General features: G+C 41.2%; 1 protein-coding gene across 4 annotated transcripts in view; it reads right to left on the minus strand.

Annotated features, from left to right (window-relative positions):
* Nucleotides 1–17,920, minus strand: part of FGD5 (FYVE, RhoGEF and PH domain containing 5) — a 77,853-nt gene that overhangs the window by 44,944 nt on the left and 14,989 nt on the right. For all 4 annotated transcript variants that reach the window (XM_058844767.1, XM_058844765.1, XM_058844766.1 and 1 more), the window contains exons 3-5: nucleotides 5,877–6,006; nucleotides 4,590–4,648; nucleotides 4,449–4,479 (exon numbers count right to left, since the gene is read on the minus strand). In XM_058844767.1, the coding sequence (XP_058700750.1) occupies nucleotides 4,449–4,479; nucleotides 4,590–4,648; nucleotides 5,877–6,006 (220 nt within the window). The remainder of the gene's footprint in view (nucleotides 1–4,448; nucleotides 4,480–4,589; nucleotides 4,649–5,876; nucleotides 6,007–17,920) is intronic.

A 17,920-nucleotide genomic window follows, 5' to 3' on the forward strand; every position in this document is an offset into this window, starting at 1 on the left:
GAACAATACACTGGGCAATAGGTGAATATAAAGATCCAACATCAGTTGGGATTGAAAAAGTGACAGTGTTTTCTAGATTGAACATGTTTACAATGGAGAAACCTGCAGATTATTTCTGAATGCCACTGCAGTAGGTAGGTATACAGATGTCAGAGTACAGCAGTAGAGATGGGGTACGCCAGGGTGACAGGCAGTCAATGGAACACAGAAACATACCCTCTGAGCCTGTTTCCACAAAGATTTTTGACCTCTTCTAAATCCAAGAGTGCCTGAACTAGCAGACGGATGTGAAAACAGACTGCCTGTTTCTATCTTCTCCCTCATTCTCTGACACTGGTTCTATTCATGCATCCTCACTAGTTAGAAAGCCAACTCATACAAACAATTAAATCTTATCTGAGCAACTTGCTTGTTGGCTCTGCTGAAGAAAAGCCTCCTGTAACACCTAAAGGAGTGTATGGGTCAAGACGCATAAGAGCTTTTCCAATGTATAAGGAAATAATTAATCAAAATTGTGATTTTGCCCTTCTTAAACTTCATACGGTTGGTGATTGCTCATCTGTCTGATGGCTCCTTTCAATTCAAAAACTGATGACATTTCATCAAACTTTCTAACCCAGGGAATTGGGACAGAGAATGTCACAATGCATAGTTACAGTTATCCTGCCATTTCACCACCTATAAGTGGCTTAACTTTGCCCACCAGTACATTCATTCAAGGGTTTACTTTATGCCCATTTCTTACTTTCATTTGACATATTAACTTATCTTTTTTTTTCCTTTTTACCTTTTCCTTAATTATTTTCATAACTAGGAAAATAATGAGAACATGCAAAGTATTCATAAGATCCCTTTACTCCAGAGGAGTAGTCAGGCAGGGAAGCAAATTTCACTACACAGGGATTTACCAGAGGAAGCAGAAAAGGGAAGAGATGGGGAAAGTCCTGAAGCATTTCTTTCCTGACCCACTAACAGCATAGGCAAGGCAGCCTGACAGTAATATGGTGCTATAGCAGCCATGAGGGTGTGCAGCCATTAATTTTGTCGATAAAGGCACTGAAGTACATTTCAAGATTTGAAATAGATCAGGAAATTTGAAATATAGATCAGGATCTATATATTGAAAAGTTTACTGGCATTAGTAAGCCACTTTTATCTCGTAGAGGTATATGGAAAATGCCAGGATATAATGCAAATGAAATGCCTCTCCTCAACACCTCCACTTAATGCTCTCCCTCCACTGTATACACACTCTGCTTTTACATGCTGTCTGTAATGTACCAAAGCACAAATGTATTTGGAAAAGGAAAATTAAATAGATGAAGAATATTTTAATGAGGGTGCAGAGAGGCCAATACTTTCTGTGCAAGGTCATTTCCTGTATAGATATTTCTTTTCTTTGAAGCTGGCAAAGCCTTTTCCTTTTCTTTTTCTTTCTGATACTTTTGAAAATATTAATTTCAATAAGGAGTTCCTTGAGTGTTCTCAATGGTCAGAAGCCATGTATCTGACAGATGAAGGAAGCACTCTGGCTTCCCCATGGAACAGCAGATAACTACAGCTATGTTTCACTGGTGTCAAATAATGTGTTTGGTGGTGCAGAAATCAGAGGAAAGCCAGGACAGAAGAGGAAAATGGCTAGGCAGGTTATCACCAAGTTATCAAAGTATTGGCAAATTAATTAGCTAAGCATCTAAGTCCCTTAAAGTATCTGATTCTGCTGCTTTGGTAGATTGCTCCAGAGGCACAATGAACAGGCAGCAATATCACAGAATCGTAGAATATGCTGAGTCACAAGGGACCAATCAGGATCGTCGAGTCCAACTCCTGGCCCTTTACAGGACACTCCAACAATTCCACACTGTGCCCAAGAGCATTGTCCAACTGCTTCTTGGATTGAGACAGGCTTAGTGCTGTGACCACTTCCCCAGGGAGCCTGTTTCAGTACTTAACAGCCTTTTGGGTGAAAACCCTTTTTCTAAAACCCAGTGTCAACCTCTGCTAATTCTGCTCCAACCATTCTCTTGAGTCATGAGAGTGAAGAGATTGGACCCGCCCCTCAGCTGCCCCTCAAGAGGATGTTGAAAATCTCAATGAGGCCTGACCAGTCTCTTCTTCTCCAGGCTGAACAAACCAAGTGTCCTCAGCTACTCTTCACAGGGCTTCCCCTCCAAACATGTCCCCACCCCTGTGGCCTCCTTTGGACACTCTCTAATAGCTTAATGCCTTTTTTTATACTGTGGTGCTCAAAACTGCCCCTAGGACAGGAGGTGAGACCGTGTCAGTGCAGAGCAAAGCAGGACAATCTGTGGACAATAGGTCCTGCTGTGCTTAATGCCGCCCCCCCCCCCCCCCCGGACACAGCTGGCCCTCCTGGCTGCCAGGGCACAGCTAGCACAGATCCATGACCAGCCAGCAGGACCTCCAGGTGCCTTTCCACAGTGCTGCTTTCCAGCCTCTTGTTCCCCAGTCTATATATACAGTCAGGGTTGCCCTGTTGCAGGCACAGAATCTGGCACTTGTTCTTGTTAAACTTCATATGGTTGATGATGACCCATCTCTCTAATTGGTAAAGGTCTCTCTGCAAGACCTGTCTGCCCCTGAGGGAATTGACAGCTCATCCCAATTCAGTGACATGGTCACAGTATCCTTTGAGTTCTGACCTCAAAAAGTAAATGACTTTTACTGACAAAGTCATTATTTTACTGACAAAAGTAATGACTTTTGTCCCCATCAGAGTTCCTGTTCCACTGCTAGTGTTTGGGGTGTCCTCCAAGGACAACCTGGGGCTACTTCTTGCCTTCTCAGGAAATTTCTTTCTAAGCAGCAGTGAGTATGCTTTGTGTGGTGGCTATTATTTCTTACTATCTTTCAACTAACAGCCAGGAAAGATACTGACAGCAAGGTGACCTAAGCTGTGTACCAGTCTCCAGGGAAGCAGAGGCAGATCTGTTAAAGGGACACAGAGTATTCCAGGACAAAGCCATCAGTCAGTTTATGCCATGCAAGAATTCTCTATTAGGCACTAAAAGTGATTATTTCTGGGTGTTTTCTCATGAGTTTCTGACACCAGAATCAGTATTTTCCCTCATGATGACTAGCTGTGTGTCCTGGGTAACCCAAAATGTTTTGGTATTCCGTACTTATCTGAGACCAGAATTGTTACTGTCTCATTAAGACCCCATGGCAGAGCCAGAAACAGAAACAGACGGTGCCCGTCTTTTTCAAGTTAAGGTTGACCAAGCAGACTCTCTTGCCTCTTAGCTCTTGCACTTTTCCCTTTTGCTCTTGCAGAGCAAGATAGCTGAGGCAATGCAGGTAGTAGAGGATATGCTTTGGTTTGATTTTGTTTCTCTCTGGCCTTAGGAGGGAGTTGCTTCTGCGTGGAAATAGCAGCAGCCTGAGAGGCTGCATTTCAAAATCAAAAACTCTCAGAGTGAATTTTGCAACACCTGCCTGCAGCGTAAGGCCAGAACTGCTTGGGGTTGAACCGCTGTTTTTTGTGTGCTTGAGTGTCCATTTTGTCCCTAGCTGCCATTGGAACAGGGACCCGAGAGAGCGGCACAGCACAAGCACCAATGGTTTGCAGGCTGCAGTGCCGATGCTTGTCGGATGCCGCCAGCCTAGGGACAGGCAGAGAGGCTGGCACTGTGGATTCACTGAGTTCTTCAGTTCCAAGTTCCAGATGCCAGAGGGTGCTGGCCACCTTTGTCAAAAGAGCTGCTGACATCTCTGTCTCCCCACAGGCAGTTGTCTGCGGAGGCCGCCATCTTGGGGGTTTGTCTGCCATCTTCCCTCCATCTCATACCCGCTGTGGGCAGCGGAGGCCGCCATCTTGGCGGAGGGGTTTGTGAGAGCTCAGCGACTTTGTAACTAGTGAGTATTACCGTTGTTTTTTGCCTGTTGCTGTTTCTTTTTTTTATAGACTGGTATTTTTTCACTTATATCTACTCCTGTTCCTTTCTCCTTATTGGTGGAAAGGGATTTGTTAAAGCAACGGGGAGGTAACTCACTTAGAGTATCCTCCTCTTAAGTTGTCTCAAACCAAAACACTGTGACACAGTGTGGATACGCAAAGCACACTGGCAATTACCAATACTGCATTATCAGAAAACAAGAAGCTTAAACGGAAGCAGAGTGAGTCCATTGAAACCAAATCCCCATTATTCCCATCTGTCTCACTCTGAAGGGAGAGTGTTCACCCCTGTTTATCATCATTTCCTTCTCTGCACTAGGCTTATTCTGCATCTTACACCAGTCTCAGCATCAATAAACCCCAACTGTTGGTCAATGCTTTTCCCTCTAGATGACAAATAATAGATTTGAATGATTCACAGTAAGCCATTCCTCCTCAAATTCACTTAAATCCCTTCAGTGCTTTTCTGTGTTTTAAATTGCAGCTAAATAAAAGGGTATCTAGGCTTCAGTGATTAAAATTATTTACTTACCATATGTAACAACCGGAGCATTTCCACATATCTGGGGAGAAAGACAAACTTTTATTAACTGTCATCAAATGAATACTGAAGGGTGGACTGCATAGCTTCAATTTTAGAAGAGTAACTGGTACATTTTAAAAACAAACTCACACTTTTTCTGAAGACATTAGCTCCTGGGCAATGAGGTAAGCTCTAGACTGGCCTTCCTTCTGTCAACAGAAGTCAGAAGCAATTAAGAGATTTCTCATTCTACAAAGTAAAGCAGTGTTAGATAGCATTTGAACCATTTATAGTAAAAATAGTGACCAGACATTGATTCTTTGTTGTTTAGTGTCTGGCATCTTGGACTTTCCACAACAGGCCATTTCCCAAATTCAAATACTAGTAATACAGTACAATATAATAGCTGCTAATACAGATGGCAAGTTTGAAAAATGTTTTGCTATTGAAGGAGGAGTGAAATTTTCTGTGGATTTTTACAGGTCCAAAATTTGTCACAGAAGCAGAAACTGCTTAACTTTGAACAGACTAGCTTCATGGCTGTTGAGGATATAGCACATGGAAAAGGGAGTTCTTTATCAAAACGGTCATATTCCAAACTGTTCTGACTGCTGTCAGTGAGCCCTGTGGAAGCAAATGGGGAAAAGGGCTTTACTGCATACTAAACAAAGTGTCTAAAAAAATGGCCATAAATATCTCCAGAATTACTTCAATACTCCACCAGACAACATTGTTTGAAATCTCAGAGACATCTATTTAACTGGTAGACATCTTGGAAGACACAGATAACTGCAAAAGAAGCAAACTCTATGGTTCTGAGGTGCAAGTGACTTCCTCAAGGCACACAAATCTGTAATTCCCAACTCTAGCACCTTTCCATTTTGTGCGTGTGCACATGAGTGCATATTTTAATATGTTAAATGTTTGCAAAACACAATGATTACTGGAGTCTGGAAACCAAGCCCACCCAGTGGAAATGTGTAAGGAGCAGCAAAAACATTCTTATGTACTGCTGCTGTTGAGTCAGTAGCTACCCTGCTTGTTTTGAGACCTTTGAGACTCTGCTTACTGTTCCCTGTTTGTGTGCAGCTCAAGTACCTTCTCCATCTGTCTTTTTTGACTCAACTGTAATTTTAAATCCTCAAGATTGCAACCAAATGCTTTGGAGTGAGACACTTTTCCTGACATTCAAGTCGGGCCTTTCTTGCTGTTTATGTTGCCTCCGCTGTTCATCTTCAGACAACATTCTTTGCCTTTGCTGTGTGCAGTAGAGGTAAATTATTCCTAGTGTAGTGGGGGAGTAAAGGACTGATGGCTCTACTATTTCTAAACGAGCACCAGACAAAAAGCAGAGAGAGCTGAGAACCCAGGTTCTTCTGCAAATTACTTTTCCCTCTCCAGGTTTCATGTGTTAACCATTTTTAGCTTTCTTTTTACCTTGTTGGTAAGACTGGGATCGCCAAGGCTGCTCTCATCATCTTCTGAACTCTTTTGTTCCTCATCTGATGTGACAACTTCCATTGGTGTCACAGAGACTGGGCACACCTTGTAGGGCTCAGTGTAGGCGCTGCAGAAAAACAGAACAGACTAGCTCAATGGTGCAGATTTGCTGTGGTCAGACATATAGAATCCCTGCAGAAACACAGGACTTGGAAAGCAAGATTTATCAAGCAGGGCTGTTTTTAGCTGCTATGTTCAAAACCATTTAGGCAATCAGAAGACTCTGAAGGAGCCATGGGAAGTTAACTGAACTTGTTCAAGCTTCCCCAAAAGACCAATGTTCTGGCCCAGTTTGGAGTAAAAACTTCATACTTAGTTGCAACCAGAACTGCTTTGATCTTCCCTAGACAACCCCTCAAAATAGATACAATAAAATCACACTAACATTTTAAAAGGGAAGTTAGATATTGTGACAATGGGTTTTCTGGAAAAACATCAAAAGGATGAGAAAAGTATAATGGTAATACCAATGACATCAATTAAACGACAAGATACTCAGGCTTCAGAATCCTCAAGTTGCTTCAAGGGAGTATGACTTCAGCTCCAGATACCCAGAGAAAGCTGTGCAGTAAGAGTACTGGACCTGGTATGAAACACAGGCCAGTGCAATACAGGCCTGTGGCTTCACAGCTTGGTTTTTTGGGGTTTTTTTTTGTTGTTGTTGTTTTTTGGTTTTTTGGTTTGTTTTTTTTTGTTTGTTTTTTTTTTTGTTTGTTTTTTTTTTTATTTCCAATTAAAACTGCCAGTGATCTCAAAACCTCCACGGAATATGACTAAAGCTGAACTGTATATGCCAAATTCCAGTTGCTGGATCTTGTTAAACCTTTGCTGAACTGGTGGCAGTCTTACAGATTTTGTTACTGTGTACTTACAAGCTGTATTTGAGTTGTTTCTTCATTTTGCCTTTTTTATTAAATAGGTGAAGATTTTGGTGTCTTACTAAGTTGTGCCACCTATGATTTAATAATTCTAAAATCTCTGAACTTCATCCAATTATCCATTAGCATTATTCAATTTACCAACTATTTTAGCATCAGCTTTTGCTGCCATCCAGTTTCGATATGCTCTTGGTATTGTAACACATAACTCATTAATTCAGCACTGGCAAAAGATGTATACCAAGCTGTATATATCAGCTGTAACACCCATCTATTCCTACCTGACTTTACTGAGCTTTCACATTCAAGGATCAGATTGGGTTTTTTGACTGGTGTCATTCTGGGAGTTTATAGACAGCTTATACACCACAGTGGCCTCAAGCCTTTTACATTTCCAGGGCAAGGTTCCAGTGTTCAGCCAACAGGGCAAGTCTTTTGTCTTGAGAAATAAAATTTGACTTCTCCATGTTTTCCAGCAGACCAGTTGGCCAGCCAGGTCAGTCTGTAATGTGGGCCTGGATAACTCAGTTTATATTATTTCTATACTTCTCATTTCCTCTGAAACTTTAACTTCCTTCCACAGATCTGTTTCATCTCTTGATTTTTCTTTAATCTTCCACTTGGAGATCCCAGACGTGAACAAACACAAGGCTTCAAAGCCAATACTAGCGTAATAGAAGGCTGGGCAAAGACGAGGTAATGCAAGTGAGAGGACAATGATGAGACTCCCAAGATCACTGACCAGATTTTTATTTCCTTTCAGATAGGAAACTCCCTACACATCTGCATTTACTTCTAAGCTGAAAACAGGGCTATGTGTCTCCCATGCAAGTGTGGCTATCAGCCTTTCTGTTATGCCTCCAGCTCTTCCCTTACATGCAGAGTCCAGGAGTTCTCACAGGCTGCCCAGTGCGCTTGTCATGGCTGGGCAATGGGCCAAGCCATAAGACTGTTCCTCACAGTTGTCTACTCTGGATTATTAGTAGTACCTACAGTTTTTCAGTTTAGGTGACATCACCGTATTTTGAAAACCTGTCCAGCTTCAACAGCAAAGGGACCTCAAAACAAGAGCAAGGCAAATACAGGAATAGCTCAGGAGACTTAAAAATTTGGCCAGTCTCAGTCCTCACTCACACAGTCCTTCTGCAGTTTGTAATTGTATCAGAAGACATGAAATTAAGGTATTCCTTCCTTTTCTCTCTCTCTGATAAATGACTGCATTATGTTAATATAAGAACACATTATAACTTGGGAAGAATTCCTCAGTATATTAGTCTTGTAATCATTATGAATGGCATTATTAAAGGTTCATGCAGTACCAAAACTTGAAATATTGCTAAACTATTGCAAAGTTTTGTTTGCAGTAGATCTGCACCCCAGTAGCACCAACCTGAATTTAAAGAGAAGTCTCAAAAAGTTATGGATCTCATTTGGACACAGGATACGTATGGGTGTATTTGTGCCACCATCTCCAGTCTCCTCTTCTGTGACCGCTCCAATTTCACTCTGGTCTTTACTTCTGAGACTGCTCTGTATTGTCACAGAAGCTCCTGGGCAGTGCACCTTTCCTGATACCCTGCACATGCTTAATTCAATGAACTCACATGTCATCATCCATCTTTTATGTCTATGCTCCTGCGATCTCCTAGCACTCCTAGCTTCCGAAGGCTTGAATTGTGCCCAGGAATGACTAAGTGATACTTTAGTTCACCAAAACCACTGCTAACTGAGCTTACTGGAAACAATAAGCTTTAATGCAATGGAAGTTGCAAATAAAAGTGTGGGTGTGAAGAACAAGGGAAGAAATAGTCCGAGAGTTTGCAGTATCTCGATAGACATGGTAATCTCCAATTCATTCTCTTCCTTGTACCAATGATTTGGCTGGATGAGAACAGATTGCTGGCACATTATCTGCTGCTCCTTCAGCAACTGTCTGTCATCATTCCAAGAGTGAGCCATCACAACAAAGGGAGCAATGGGCCCTCTGTGACAGTCTGACGTTTCACTGACTGAATAAATACAGGCGGATATGGTGCAGCAAAAGTCTTTTTAGTTAGCACCAGTTACATTATAATTATCAGCAGAGATGCTAATAGGTACAGAGTAGGGAGAAACTGTATGGAAGCACCCTATTATGTGTTACTTTTGCCTCTGCACGTGTATTGCTACATCTAAAAAAGCGTTCTGGCCTACAGACTCTCTGGTTATCCTGCCCCTACAATATGCTTACATTTGGCCTCAAGTGACCTCAGTGACTGAGGGGAAGGTGAAGCCATCATGGAGAGGGAAGCTGAACTAATCATTGTACTAGCACTTTGTAAATAAAGTTCAGACACAAATCTCTATTACCTGTGAACCCTGCAGAGCTGGGGAGTTTGAACACAGATGGTGCGTGCATGAGAGAGCACTGTGAAGATACGCAACAGGTGTGAGAGCTCACAGAACATGAATCACAAACTGACAAATACTGTATTTCTCTTGCTTGAATGTGCAGTTCCAAAAGAGATATATACCATTCTTTTATTTTCACATCTGTCCTTCAAATGACCTTGCAAATTCTGACCCATTCCTCAGCAATGATCACATCAGTTTTTTAAGATTTTTAGAAATTATTCAGTCAGTATTAGTGAGATATAAGGATTTAAGTGGGTGATTTAACAGTGGCAAAAGTACCCAGCCAAGGTTATTATAATAAAGACCTATGAAGACCATGTATTCTTGTTTGCAAAACAAAACAAATGCACTTGGCTGTATGTTCATCTCTTGGCCACACTCCCAAGTGATGTCTTGTTTCCTCCTTTAGAGTCACCAGCTCCATGAAAAAAAAACCCACAAAACCAAACAGACAAATAAAGAAAACCAAACAAAAAAAAAAACCTGAATTGGTGAAAATCTAAGCTTAAGGCCTGTGACTTCCACTGGGGTGATGTAAGTCCTTTGTATCACAAATGATCAGATTGCTTGCAGTTTGCTTTCAGTTAATTAAGTCACACATCCTAAAGAAAAGCTCATAAATCTCACTTGCCTTCTGCTACATGGTCTATGCCCCAGGAGTAATCATGAGGGGAGAAGGGGAGTCCTCTTTCCTGCAGAGTACCACTCAGCTATGCTTTATACCTGTGGAGTACTCATCCTTTCCACCAAGTAGCTCCTTGTACATCTGAAGTACAGCTGGCTAGGCTGTTGAAATATGCTGGGGGTGTCCCTTCAAATGCTAGTGCAGTAGATCCACCCTAGTGCCTATAAGGTATCATCATGTTTGTTGGGACAGAGTTACAGCGTATTTTTACCTTGCAACCAATTCTGCAGCTGACAGTGAAAGTGTCCTAGAAATTTGTTGGTCAGTCAAGAACAATACAGCATGTCCTTGAAGCAGTAAGCATTTGTGCAGGGTTCAGATGTCATGCAGTTTCAGCACCACAGTGATCATAGAATCATAGAACAGAATTATAGGATGGTTTAGATTGGAAGTAAACTTAAAGATCATCTCATTCCATCCCCCTGTCCAGGCAGGGACATCTTCCACTAGACCAGGTTGCCCAGGGCCTCATCCAACCTGGCCTTGAGCACTTCCAAGGATGGGACATTCACAGCTTTCCCAGGCAACCCACCACTCTCTAGATAAAGAATTTCTTCCTGATGTCTAATCTAATCTCCCTTCTTTTAGTTTAATACCATTAACCATCCCCCCTTGTCCTATCACTATCTGCCCATGTAAAAAGACACTCTCACTCTTTTTTTAAAAGCCCTCTTTAAGTATGGGAAAGACACAATGAGATCTCAAAACCTTCTCTTCTCCAGGCTGAACAACCCGAGCTCTCTCAGCCTGTCTCCATAGCAGAGGTGCTCTAGCCCTCCAAACATTTTTTTTCCCTCCTCTGGACCCACTTTAACAAGTCCATGTCTTTCTTTTCAGACCTGTATTCAGTACTCCAGCTGGAGTCTCAGGAGGACAGAGGGGGAGATTCTCTCCATGTAAATCATATGGTAGGGAGCAGGTCAGCAGAAGACTCCTCTGACTGAACCCATCTCAGATCAAAACAAGTGTGATGTGGACAGTAAGAACATTCAGATTATCCCATCACAGCTCCTGAGCACGTCCATCATTCTCATGTGTCTGCCCCAGGACAGGGGACTTTTATAACTGTATTTCCATATTACAAAATGCAGTTTCTGGAGGAGGAGACTGGGTAGCTTATCAATAATCATCATCACCAATCAACCCGAATTAGTTTCCCTGGACTAAATTGATTTCTTTTGGAAGTAAGTTTCAATGTGTTTCAGTTTAAAGAAGGTTATGTACAAGTGCAGCAGTTAAGGAACTTCTGCTGTGTTCATATTTGAAATGAACTAATAGTTTGTCTTCGTAAGGTATATACTGCATAAAGGATGATCCCAACTAATAAAACTCAAGAGGTCAGCAAAGGATACCTTTCTTAATGAGTTCCAAAACCAGTGTCCAGGGTGTGCTGATGTTTCAACAATTGTGACATCATTCGGTTAACAGGTATCTGTTCAGCATTCAGACACCCGGACTGCTTGGATTACCTCCTTGCTGCCTCCCTGTGATCTTTCACTCTATCTTGCCGGTCAATATCAGGACAGAGAAAGAGAGAATAGTTATTTTCTTTGCACCTGTTGCAAACTGCAAATTGGATGATGCAAATTAATTACCACCAATATACCTGAAGGCCAAAGAGCCTCCCTATATATATTCTGAAAATTTCTTATTGTTTCAAAAGTGCCTGCAAGTAAAGACCATGGAAGTATTTGGCCAAAACTTTCACCACAAGATGAAGGAAGTAGTAGAAGAGGCTAGAAATCCCATTTCTAGCAGTGGAACTGGTGTTTTTGTCAGTAATTATCAACACAGTGCTCACCATATTCAATGTTTACACATAGTCACAATGGGAAGAAAGTGAACTGCCTGGGTTTCTGAGGTAAGCACTGACTTCTGCTCTGCCTGTTGTGTGGTAACAGAATATCTTTTTGTCTGGGATATTTCATCCATTCATTAGCAAAACCATGTTTCTGGACTGCTAAAAGACGATAATTTCAAATATTTGCTAAAGAGAGAATGGCTGTGATATTGAGTTCATTTAGACATAGATCCACCAAAGCTCTGAAATTAATGACAGTTAGGACCCAAAATGCCTATTAGTGCAGCATGTGTTTAGCCAGTCAGTTCCCTATGGCAAATCAGCAAGGAAAATACTGTATCTGAAGTCTGAAAAGGGCAAGAAAGACATGATGTCTGCTAATAACACACACAGCCTGTCATGGCAAGGTAACACAGGGATAATCACATTTCACACTCTGAGGCATAAACTGTTTGCCTCCTAAGGCCAGAAAGGTTCAAATTCCACAAGCATTTCAATTTCATTGCTGTGGTGCAAAATACAGGAGAGGGGAAGAGGATTTTTGGTCAGGTGCATAAGGCTTTTGGTGTTTTGCAGACACCTTTAGGTCCAAAACTCTCCCAGCTTAAACCACTGCCCCTGGAGATGCTCGCAGAACAACAGTGCCGGTGCAGGTCTAGTACTGGAAGGGAATGCAGGAAGTGAGGAGCGCAAAGGTGTTTGGGCTCCATCTTAGGGAATGTCCTCTGGCCCAGCCTGGGGCACTATCAGTAGAGAAGGGATAAGAGAAAGCCTGAGAGTGAGGTTTCACGAGCCATGTTCCAGATGTGCTAGGATGGATGGTTTGAGGCTTTTGCTTTGAGGCACCTGTGTAACCAATCCATACTTCAGGCTCAGTGACATACCCTGTGGTGCACAGCTGTCTGTGAGCACCATTACTCTCCCCAGTCCTGTGGCTTTAAAACACTAGGTGAAACAAAGCAGCAGTAAAAACTGGACATGCCTGAAAACGAAACACAGTGTCCTTGGGCCTCAGACAAGTGGCATACCCCCTTCCTGCTCTCTCAGGCACGAGGGAGAGGCAGCGAGCTGTGGTGGCCTCAGCCTGTGCTCAGCCTGGCCCTCCTGCCCTCGTCCTGCATTTCCAATAAACAGGGAGCAGTTCCTCCCCAGAGATGACCTGGCAATGAACTAGAAAGGGCTGACGCTCAGCTGCACCACACCCAGCACCCCACTGTGCCAGAAGGTACAGTGGGGAGCCAATAGTACATATTATTAAAGGCAGCTCTACCCTTTAGCGACTCCTTTGAACATATTATTTACATCACACGTCAGCCATCACAGAGCTTTTACTTTCAATAAATCATTAGTTTCACAAGCACCCCAGAGCTTTTATATCCAACAGCCTCAGCAGAGGTTTTCCTTAAGATTCTTTTTATGCTTCTCTTTTCCTTCCTTCCCTTGCTAAATCACAGCCTTGTTGATCTCCATCACCCTATCATTCCCCATCTGTGATAACCTTTTGCTGTGTTCAGTCCTTGCAATGCAAAGATGGACGTAATGAAGACCTGAGTGCTTGGCAGTGACAGAAGTACTGTGCTGTGAAATTCTTCCTATTTAATGGTCATGCTTGCTAGTATTGCTGTTTTCTGCTGGTGGTGAGGGTTCTTGAGTTATAGGTTGTCAGTGGCTTTCAGGCAGTCAAGTTAGTGATTTCTGCACAAAGGCACACACTGGTGAAGAACACAAATAATGAAAGATGTAAGCTGTACTACTTGCCCAAAGAATTAGAATTCATAAAAACATTGCAGATAGACACTTCAGAAAAAGTTCTGCATCAATCAGGTTGTGGGAGTTTTGCAAATGGAGCCAAGCAGAACCAAGGCATTTTTGTCACACACAGGGCTCTCCTGGAGATGTTCCGTGTTTGTGTATGGTTCTGATATCTTACAAGCATAATAAACAGGTTTAAAATATTATATAGGTAAGAATCTGATCCAGATGTGTTGCATAGCTGCACAAGGAGCTTATTGACTACAGTGAGCTGCACAGAACTAGAATATCTGTACAAGTCCTTCTCCTTAGTGTGTCCAGGTTCATACACCACAGCAGTTGCTCTGTACTTTTGCAGATATAATCCTAAAATTCAGAGTACAGTCGGGATTACACTGTTGATTCTGAACTCTAGCCTGGATGAGATGTGACTAGGTGTCAGTTAGGTAAATGTGATTATCATAGTAGCAAATGGATGCAACTCATTATAATCCTTTCAGAATACCCAGTTTAACATAATTGTAAGTGATAACAGTAGTGAAAACTCAATGGAGAACGCCAGCTTGCAGATTGTGTCAGTGAAACACAAACACAAAACTGAACTTGAATCAATCATCATTTACTGCAGACAGATTTTTAGTGATCTGTTTATTAACAGAAATCTGAATTCTCGGCACCTGAATCCAAAAGACATCAGAACTGGTGGAACACAGAGGCGCTGGTTTTTATGGTAGAGAACATTGCCTTTTTTTAAAGCTTTTTAGAGTTGTATTGGGAAAAAGACTTAAAATTAGCATTCCTAGAGCCTTTTAGATTACAGAGAAAATAATATTTCCAATACCGGTAATGACAGTTTTCAGGGGTTTTTTCCCTTTCTTTTCAATAAAAACATATTTTTTTCTAAAATTAGGAAAAGTAGCAGTAACACAACACCAATACTTTACAAAGTCTGAATCTGCTATGATAGACAAAATACTAATTTCTTGCAAATAGTACCTTGCTTAGAAGTGAAGTTACAAACACCTTGAACAATAGTGAGTCCTAATACAAGAATTACCTCTAAGCATTGTTATAGTATTACTGAATTCAATTTCATCCATGCGTAAGTAGAATAACATTTGGTTACACACTTAGTGGAATAAGGGCAGAACATGGAATTTCAAAACTGGTATTAGGAACGGTAGGACACCCTTGGTTTGTAACTGCCATTTCCAAAATGGAAATGACACTTGTAAAGTATGACTTTAAGAGATCCCCTTCAATGCAGTAACAACATCAGTCTATCAGATCCAGCAGCAGAAGAGTGCCCAAGAGTGCAGAATGTAGAATGAAAAACTCTGATTACTGCAGTCTGGAGTGTTAGCTCAGTTTGTACAGAACGTGACCAGGAGACCATTGTTTTTCTTTGCTGCAACATCTGAGGTGTAGGAATTTATTGTTGAACCTCAGAAAACTGAAAAGAAATTATTTCAGATGTTCTAGAAATGAAACAGGATTGTGTCCATTTTTGGGTTTTGAGACCAAAACCTGTGGGTATTTCCTTCTCCCCGTGGCTGGTGTTTTAGGCCTTGGGTAGTGCAAAACTCAGAATCTAATTACCAGTGCTGACTCATTCAAAGTCATCGCTCAAAGTGATCTAGAAAACCAGACATGCAAGAAGCAGAGACTAGGTTTTCTATATCTTAGGCTACAGCATATAGGAGTTCCTTTAAACTCTGTCAAAACAGATGTATGGTTCACATACAATTGTGTGAGTGTTTCCCTTTTGGAAAAAGCTTCAGCTCATTCTAAGTTCAGGTTCTAGCATAAATCATCAAGGCAGTCAAATCACAAATTGCTGTTCACATCCCCAGAGGTACAAATGTACCCCAAATGAACATCTGGCATAGTATCATTTCTCATGCAGATTCCACTTACATCTTACACTTTTCCTACTATGACACGTTTACTAATGTTCTGACTATGAGTCCTGCGTCCTCTTAGAAAAAGATGATACATTTCACAAAATGAAACTGTCTATTAACATGGCACATATCACAGATTGGAGATTAGGGATATGCTCCTGATTATTATTACTTTGTTTATTTTTTGGCAGTGTAATTTAGTCACGAAAACTTGGTACAAGAGTCTTTATGTTCTCTTTTCATTTTGTTGCCAGTTTGTTTTTCCACACTTTCCATAGAAAAACTCACAGTAAGTTCAACATAATGAACACCATGCTGCCCTGCAAGACTCTTAAGATGGAAGGTGAGTTATTTCCCTGTACTACCAGGATCAATTGCTTTGTCAACACCACACAGTCAAATCTGGGGACAAACCAGGGGAAAAATGCAGTGAAACTAGGGTCAAGTGAACTGAGTTTTCTTGCATTTCAGAGATTCACACAGTTGTTAAAACAGAGTATTCCCAGAAGGAGAGAAACAGCTTTACTGCTAATCTGTATGGCTGAAGGAAAGTACTCTCTTCTATCTTCTAAGAGGTCAGGTAAATTTCCCAGATTAAAATTAGAGTTGGCTGTACTTTTGCTTGGCTGAGGTTTTTTTAAGCTGGAAAATCAGGTCTGGAATGATTAAAAATTATATAGATTTGTAATATTTGGCTGGGATTAATCTATTAAATAATTCTGGCTCCTCTCCCAAATAATGGTGGAAAATCAAAACCATCTGAATTCTGCAACTCAAAAATATGATTTAGTTCAGAATTTACTTCAGCATCTATTTTTTTTTTACTTGCAAATGAAACAATCAGAAAAATATAATGAATAGAGTATTATTTTGTTGGGGTATTCTTTCTCAGACTTTTCAATTAGGTACGCATGTTGTATCTCTCTTGTAGCCACTGAAGCAGTGTTTTTTTCTTAAAACTGCAATCAAATGGCAAGATAAATTACTTGTCCAGACAACTTAATATATGTCACTCTCACAGTGGCTCTTTACCCTGGATGTATTCATTGTGATGCAGTTTTATCTCACTGCCACTGTCTGTATTTTTTAAGCCTAGCAGTGTGAAAGTAGAAAGTGTGAAGGAAAGATTTTGAGGTGCCCAGTTTTACCTCACATACTGCCCTTTTCTATTTTAAGACCAGAAGATTTGACTTCAAAGATGTGTTGCACTGTATGCAGTCCATTACTTCTGTAGACATGTGTGCTAAGGAAGAGTCTTTTCTGAGTTCTTCTAGCCAACTCTCAGAACTAAGAATGCAGACTGATACCTGAAATGTAAGAGGATAAGAAACTTTCATCAGAAACACCGAACTTGCTATTCTTGATGAGGTCTACCTGCCCAGAGGGCCCATCAGGGAATGCAGTGGGTTAATATCCCAGTTTAGTAAAAGTATTCAAGGCATAAGGACAAATTGCCACCAGACTGAAGAGGTATTTAATTTGGGGCAGCTGAGAATAGCTGGATGGAGACTGTGGAGCAGACATATGCAACTATCCCTTGTCTCAGTTCATCAGTACCTAGCTGTATTTCTTCTGAGAAAAAGAAGTTTTAGTATCCCTGTGATACTGACAAAGCTGGTGTAGCATGAATCAGAGCATCAAAAGGTGCTCACTAATGATAGGTCTGAATCTGTTTGCTCTAGGCCTTTGATGGATAGCATCTAATTCATCCAGCCAATTACTCAAGTGAAAGGATCCTTTTATAAGCTCTTTTGGAGGGTTCTTGGCAAAACAAATAGCACCTCTTAAATATGTTCTTCCATCCATTAACTCTAATTGGTTGATTTAAATAAAATTAATTTTTGTACGCCACTGGACACCAGTTTTTTAGAGGGAGTTTTTACATTAGCCCCTCTTTGGGTCCTGTAAAAGAAGAATTCTTGTAGGATAATTAAAAATGTGTTGTACACCATAAATAACTTTGCTGGATGGCACAATAAACCATAAACTACTAGACTGGCTTTGCATTTAAAATGCAATAGAATTCTGTTGTTTTTGTTACAAATCTAATCTAGAGATATACCCCGTGTCATGGAGCAGTGGATTCTGGAAAGGCTACAGCATTCTAATGTTCAATTTCTCCTTTAATAAATCTTCTCAGTAAGACTCCTGGTGTGGGTGGAAGAGGAGAAAAGCATGCACAGAACAAGGCATGGAATGTCATGTTATTGACAGTAAAAGGCCTGACCATTACAAACATTTTATCACCCTGTCTGCAGCACATGTTTTCTTCCTGTGTGGTGCTAGGAATGCTTAAATCACACCCATATCACTTCTGTGCTCCATAATCATCATCCACGATAATTCTGCAATACACAGCAGACTCTCTCCCCTTGTGTAACCCCAGTGAAATGTATTTCTGGTTCATTTAATGAAAACAGTGAAGACAGAGAAGTCGACCCAGGCATAAAAGCCCTCAGGACATGAAGGGGGCGATGTGCACACATTCCTTCTTTTCTGCACTGTAATTTGATCACTAAAATAGCCATCACAATGGAGTCCATCTGCTAATAAAGCCAACATCTGTT

The sequence above is a fragment of the Poecile atricapillus genome, chromosome 9, assembly GCF_030490865.1.
Source record: "Poecile atricapillus isolate bPoeAtr1 chromosome 9, bPoeAtr1.hap1, whole genome shotgun sequence".
Lineage (NCBI taxonomy): Eukaryota > Metazoa > Chordata > Aves > Passeriformes > Paridae > Poecile > Poecile atricapillus.